The sequence below is a fragment of the Protobothrops mucrosquamatus genome, unplaced genomic scaffold (assembly GCF_001527695.2).
Source record: "Protobothrops mucrosquamatus isolate PMUCROS unplaced genomic scaffold, P.Mucros_1.0 scaffold_28, whole genome shotgun sequence".
In the NCBI taxonomy this organism is placed as follows: domain Eukaryota; kingdom Metazoa; phylum Chordata; class Lepidosauria; order Squamata; family Viperidae; genus Protobothrops; species Protobothrops mucrosquamatus.
The window spans coordinates 8,353-15,539 of NW_015386104.1; the positions used below are offsets into that span (position 1 = coordinate 8,353).

The following is a 7,187-nucleotide window of genomic DNA, read 5'->3' on the forward strand; positions in this document are numbered from 1 at the left end:
AGGGTAATACTTACATTTAACCCTTGATACTGGGAAACATTTAACTCTTGTAAATTCATACACCGACCTAAAAAAACAAAGAAACCGTATCATTTTAAACCAGTCTCCAACTGGCAAGGCCTGAGAAATAACAATATAAATTTTTGGTTCCTGAAAGTATGAGTCATCAAATTTGACCCAAGAAAAGGTTTATGTTACATTATTTAGAGGAGGATCTATTTTAGGCATGAACAGTAGAAGCTATTTAGCATTAGTTATTTAAGGGCACTTACTATAAATTGGATCCAGGTTTAGCTTGGCTTAGCAAAGAGCAGCTAAACCCTTTGCTATGCATTTTTTTTATCCCGTATGCATACGTACTCGCTTAATTAAATCAGTTGGAAAGAAGAAACGCCTGACACCATCGGCCCCTGCACACACAGGCCAGCGAGCACATGGGTGCTGGGATGCATCCGACCATGTGGGACCTCGGCGAGTTAGTGGGCGGCTGGTTGAAGAGGGATGGTTGCCATCTCCGGGGCATGGCACGCGTGCCCACAGAGAGGGCTCTGAGTGCCGCCTCTGGCACGCGTGCCATAGGTTCGCCACCACTGCCCTATATCATTTCAGACAAATGGATGTCCAGTCTCTTCTCTTGGAGCATTCACAGCTTCTGGAGGCAGGTTGTTCCACTGGCTAATTGTTCTAACTGTCAGGAAGTTTCTAGGTTGCTTCTCTCCTTTATAATTGTTCTCACTGTCTTGGTTCCAGTTTGGATGTGTCTTTGATGAGCTTCTACCTGCTACTTCTTCTCTGGCCTTCAAGCGCTTTGGAGAATAAGTCAGCCCCCTCTTCTCTAGGACAGCCCCTCAAGTCCTGGAAGACTGCCGTCATGTCACCCTTCGTCCTTCTTGTTGTTAGGCTAGGCATACCTAGCTCCCTCAGCCGTTCGTCCTACCATTTAGCCTCCAGACCCCCGATCATCTTCCTTGCTCTTCTCTGCACGCTTTCTAAGCATCCGTTTTGTTTACAATGGTGGCGAATATCTGTAGGATGAGGGTGAAGGCTTTGTCCTCCGAGCTTGTGAGTCGGTTTCCGAATGTTTCGTTACCAGGCTGGGTGACATCGTCAGCGGAGTTTAGGGTGGTGAAGATGTTACCCAGCCTGGTAACGAAACGTTGGGGAACCAACCCACAAGCTCGGAGGACGAATCTTCACCCTCGTCTGTTTTGTGTCGTCGAGACCCCAAATTCCTCCTTAAAATCACCGTCCTGTGTCCGTTACGCTGGAAAGAATAGCTTATCTTATACCAGTGGTGGCGAACCTATGGCACGCGTGTCAGAGGCGGCACTCAGAGCCCTCTCTGTGGGCACGCACGCCGTTGCCCCAGCAGAGTTCGCCACAGTAGCGAGCACGTGGCGTTTGGAAGCGACAGGGCAGGAAGTGAGCAAGCAAGCGGCGTTGGCCCCCCGGGGATGCCTCGGAGATGGCGAGGGACTGGCCCCAGCCACGCTCACCTAGTCTGCCATGACCACTGCAGCCACACTGACCCAGTGGGCCACGCACACCCGCCCCCCCCGAGGGCACCACAATGCTGATGCAGCCCTGGCACTTTGCGATAAATAAATGGGTTTTGGGTTGCAGTTTGGGCACTCGGTCTCTAAAAGGTTTGCCATCACGGTCTTATCACGGTTTCCATTCTTTCTGTCAACCGTCACCTCAACATCTTTATAATACTCTGCATTTTTGTTCCCCTCCCCGAACAGGGAAATTTCACACACCCCAGTTTGTGCCTCCGTCATACGGACTCTCAGCAGTCAGATTTCAAAGGAACACCCTTGCACGGTTCCAGCTGTCGCATAAAGCAGTGGGGGCCAGCTGGATGTCAGGATGCAAATGGTTACTATTATCATACTACTTTTCTTTAGTCAAGCGGCTGATCTGAGGAAAGGGCGAAATGGAAACTCCAGGAGGAAAGCAAACAACGGAAGGGGAAACGGTTTAGGGAAAGGATCCGGCCTTGCGAAGCGCTTCACGCCGAATCCTCCCTGCGACGTCTACACGTATCTCTTTGAGAAGTACTTAGATTGTCAAGACAGAAAACTGACATTTGTCCCGCCCGAAGGGCCGGAAGACTTAAAGCACATGCTGCTATCCCAAAACGCAATCCGTAAGCTGAAGAACAACATGTTCTCCCGATTCCAAAAACTGAAAAGTCTCGATTTGCAACAAAACCAGATCTCCAAAATCGAGGATCAGGCTTTCTGGGGCCTGAACAAACTGACCACCCTTTTGTTACAGCACAACAAGCTGAAGGTTTTGTCGGAGGAGGTGTTCATCTACATGCCTTTCCTGAGTTACTTGCGCCTGTACGACAACCCCTGGCACTGCAGCTGTCAGTTGGAGTCGCTCGTAACGATGCTGCAGCTTCCAAGGAACCGGAACTTGGCGAATTACGCCAAATGTGCACAGCCGGAAGAGGCGAAGGGTCGAAAGCTCAAGGACCTACAAGCCGAACAGTTCTGCGGCGACAAAGCCGACTTACCGCCGGCGCCGAAACCTGAAATTGCCAGACCTGAATTTGACTCTTCGCTTTGTCACACCTACGTGTTTCCCGTAAAAACACTGGATTGCAGGAGGAAAGGTTTGTATATGTCGGGGTAGACAACTTTGGCTCTTTTATGACTCATGGACTTCAACTCCCAGAATTCCTGAGCCAGCCATGCTGAGGGGAAAGGGAGAGGTTTCCAAGCTGAGCCAGGCTGGCTCAGGAATTCTGGGAGTTGAAGTCCACGAGTCAGAAAGCGGCCTAGGCTTAGGCCAGAGGTAGGCAACCCTGGCTCTTTTATGACTCGTGGACTTCAACTCCCAGAACTCAGACTTTCAGTGGTCAATGCTTTGGAAAAAGGGACTTATGGATGTTTTTCCCGCTTACGACGGTTGCAGCATCTCCAGGTGATCAAAATTTGCAACCGACTCGTATTTATGACATATTTATTTCCTAACATATCCTGCAGCCAAAGAGATGTTAGTTTCTGATCTTAGCTAGGTAGTCCTCAACATACAACCGTAACTGAACCCAAATTTTTCGTGGCTACGCGAGACCGTTGTTAAGCGAGTTTTGTCCCATTTTACGACTTTTCCTGCCACCGTTAAGTGAATCGCTGCAGCTGATAAGTCAGTCACACCGTTGTTAACTGAATCTTGCTTCCCTATGACGTTCCTTCTCAGAAGTTCACAAAAGGGGATCACATCAGCCTGGGACACCATAACCGTCATAAATATGAGTCGGTTGCGAAGTGGCTCAATTTTGACCCCGTGAGCGTGGAGGTACTACAACGGTCGTAAGTGTGAAAAACATTCGCAAGTCCCTTTTTCCCCGTGCTGTTGTAACTTCAAACGGTCACTAAACGTATTGTTGTAAGTCAAGGATTACCTGTGATTGGGTATCACTTTTGAAAAGTAAAAAGACCCAACGGTGCCATTGAAAACTTTGGAAATAGTATGGAAAACTTTTGCTAATAGAATGCAGAATATAGAATATTCTTCGTGGGCCAAGTGGGATTGGACACAGAAGGAATTTTTCCCTGGTGCAGAAGCTCTCAGCCTAGATGCAAAGCAANAGTCAAGGATTACCTGTGATTGGGTATCACTTTTGAAAAGTAAAAAGACCCAACGGTGCCATTGAAAACTTTGGAAATAGTATGGAAAACTTTTGCTAATAGAATGCAGAATATAGAATATTCTTCGTGGGCCAAGTGGGATTGGACACAGAAGGAATTTTTCCCTGGTGCAGAAGCTCTCAGCCTAGATGCAAAGCAACGGAGTAGTAAAATCACAAGATACCAGTGCAGGAGTAGGCAACCTTGGCTCTTTTGTGACTCGTGGACTTCAACTCCCAGAATTCCTGAGCCAGCAGTGTCATCAAAATGGCCGACTGAGGAATTCTGGGAGTTGAAGTCCACGAGTCATAAAAGAGCCAAAGTTGTCTACCCCTGCAATAGGGGAAGGTAATGGGAAAGATGAGAAGGGTAAAAGTAATACAGCGCTACTACATGAGTAAATATCCTTAGGCCTAAGATAGTGCTGTGGGGATTAGGTGTTCATCCGACTGATAGCAAGAGGGGGGGAAAAAAACCCTAGATGCAGAACACGGAACATCAAGTTTATAATATAAATATCTCCCTGTAATTGTGTATTTTTTTTTCCTCTCAAGATTTAAAAAAAGTCCCAAGCAATATATCTCCAGACACAGTTAAGCTTGATATTTCCAGTAACAAAATCACTTTACTACGACCCAAGGAGTTTGAAGAAATAGATGACCTGAGGGTGTTAAATCTCAGTAGCAACGGACTAATTCACATAGACCCAGGTAAGCAAACTTCATGAAGATCAGAACAATAAATATTTAAACCCACAATTGCATTTCGTCTGCAATTTTATGATGCAACGTTTCTTCGTGAAATGCTTTTTTTTAATAAAAAAAATACACTTGATAGTTTGCTTATTGGTTAGGATCCAAACAACGTAGACAAGGTTTGGAACAAGTCATTAAAATTAACTCTTTAGGTCAGTGTTTTTTTTCCAACTGGGCTACTGAAACGGGTGGACTTCAAATCCCAGAATTCCTCAGTGAGGGAATGAAGTGTAGTCCCTGCATCTTAAAGCTGCTTTAGGCAGAGATGTAAACGTAAACACGTTTATATATTTATAAATATATTTATATTTATAAATATAATTTGGGTCATATTCCCTATCAGACGGTATCCCAGGGGTCTTCAGACTTGGCCCTTTTATGACTATGTGGACTTCAACTCCCAGAATTCCTCAGACAGGCACGCTGGCTGAGGAATTCTGGGAGTTGAAGTCCATAAGTCAAGGGGTCTTCAAACTTGGCCCTTTTATGACTTGTGGACTTCAACTCCCAGAATTCCTCACCCAGACACGCTGTCTGAGGAATTCTGGGAGTTGAAGTCCACAAGTCAAGGGGTCTTCAAACTTGGCCCTTTTATGACTATGTGGACTTCAACTCCCAGAATTCCTCAGACAGGCACGCTGGCTGAGGAATTCTGGGAGTTGAAGTCCACAAGTCAAGGGGTCTTCAAACTTGGCCCTTTTATGACTATGTGGACTTCAACTCCCAGAATTCCTCAGCCAGGCACGCTGGCTGAGGAATTCTGGGAGTTGAAGTCCACAAGTCATGAAAGGGCCAAGTTTGAAGACCCCCTACTGTATTCGGTGTTCTTTCCGATTCGCACAACTTTGTGCTACGTGGAAGACTTACTTTTCAAAAGAAGGAGATAAGAAATGTTAGATTCGCTCCAAAAGAATTCTTTAGCTCCTTTCAGTCACTACAAGCTGGGGGGAATTAATAAGAGGGATACCTGTACTGTGTTCTCCATCCAGTTAGCGTAAAGAACAACTATAATTACATCCAGACACTAAGTAACCACCACGCTAATATCTTTCAAATTAGCATCAGAAAGAATAAAGAAGAGAGATGATGGCTTGAGAAAAGAAAGAAAAATATATTTTAATACAGTTTACATCAGGCCCAGGCCCTCTTATCTCCCTTTTTATTCTGGCAAACTATCCTTATACAGATAGTCCTCAACTGAACCCAAATTTTTCAGCTAAATTTGGTTTGTAGCCATTCTTAGACAACATGGAGGTCAATGAGAAACATATAATTCTGGATTGTGCTTGAGTATCTTATGAGGGGTTTTATTCATAGCTCTTTCACCGAAATCTTATAGTGACTGTCATTTGCTGTGGCTTGTAAATCCTAGATTGCTGATTAACCCACAGGTATTTAGGTTTGTGTCATCCAAAACAATGTTTAAAATTCACGGTGACTGGATGCACACAACATCCTAAGTCAAGTCTGAGAAAATACAGCACAATGCAAACGATAAAATAGTTTTACAAACTTACACCCACCCAGATTCTCTCTATGCCTCTGTCAGTCGCTTCATTTCTGCTTCCTTCGCCAAAATCAAAATATGAACCACCCATGTCTCATTCTAAAGAGACGTAAGGCGTAAACACTGCCCGGTTTTTAATTCGAGCAAAGGGAGAAATTAAACAGTTATGATTTGTATTTTGGTTTATTACAGCAAAACGCCGACTATCCGAATAGGTCCCCAATAAATTTCCACCAGCGTACGAGCACTACAAACATTGCTAAACAGAGACATCGTTCATTTGTCATGTCTAAATGTTATTATTTTTAATCTGATTTGGTTTTTTTTTAATTTTTTCGAATAGCTGCTTTTGCAGGACTCGTCAATCTATCCGAATAGGCCCCCAATTAATGTCCACCAGCGTACGAGTATTACAAACATTTCTAAACAGAGATGTCATTTATTTGTCGTCACTAAATGTTATTCTTTTTATTTGATTTGATTTTTTTTTTATTTGATTTTTTTTTTGAATAGCTGCTTTTGCAGGGCTCATCAATCTGGAAGAACTAGACCTATCAAGCAATTCTCTGCAAAATATTGAATATGGCGTCTTGGAACATTTGTACTTTTTGAAAATACTGCGGCTTAAAGAAAACCCTTGGCGATGCGACTACAACATCCATTATCTTTTCTACTGGCTGAAGCACCATTACAACGTTCACTATAATGGCTTAGAATGCCAAAAACCTGGAGAATATAAAGGATGGTCTGTTAGGAAGTACGTCAGGAGCTATTTTGAAGAGTGCCCCAAAGACAGGCTACCTATTTATCCAGATGTGTTTGAGGATAATGAAATAGAAGAAACCGCTCTAAAACACTCAGTAATTGTCAGAGTAATCGATTGATTTGTCCACCGGCATATCCAAACTTTTTGTATTTTTTTTTTATAAGAAGAAGGATCGTTTATATATATATTTTGATACTGTAATTGTGGCGTTTGTTCGTGATGGACTATCTCCTGAAATATTGTTCAGCACGAAGCGCGCGAGACGGCATTAATTGCGTTGTTCTTTATAAATGTACTGTTTTTAATTGGTTTTGCGGAGTCGTTTTTGCACGTTTGGCCGCCGTCTGTGAAAAGGAAGGTGTCAGGTTCCGAAACAAATAACTTTTCAGAAAACTTTTAGGCATAATTACCTTAAAGAATCCTTTAATGAGTTACATAATCCGGCACGAACGAAGTAAAGCCAAAAACTGAAACACCCCCCCATCCTAGCTCTCGCGACAAGCACAACCCCCCCTCCT

General features: G+C 44.0%; 2 protein-coding genes across 2 annotated transcripts in view; one reads left to right on the forward strand and one right to left on the reverse strand.

Moving 5' to 3' along the window:
* LOC114922201 (dynein regulatory complex subunit 6-like) overlaps positions 1-7,187 on the reverse strand; it is a gene marked incomplete at its 3' end in the record, with an annotated part of 29,693 nt that overhangs the window by 8,042 nt on the left and 14,464 nt on the right. Inside the window, 2 exon segments of the mRNA XM_029282961.1 lie at positions 15-104; positions 421-427. Coding sequence (XP_029138794.1) covers positions 15-104; positions 421-427 — 97 coding nt within the window.
* On the forward strand, positions 1,838-6,804 carry LRRC17 (leucine rich repeat containing 17). Its single transcript, XM_015832506.1, has 3 exons — positions 1,838-2,623; positions 4,196-4,351; positions 6,417-6,804. The coding sequence occupies exons 1-3, from the start codon at positions 1,870-1,872 to the stop codon at positions 6,785-6,787; spliced, it is 1,281 nt and encodes a 426-aa protein (XP_015687992.1). The 5' UTR covers positions 1,838-1,869; the 3' UTR covers positions 6,788-6,804.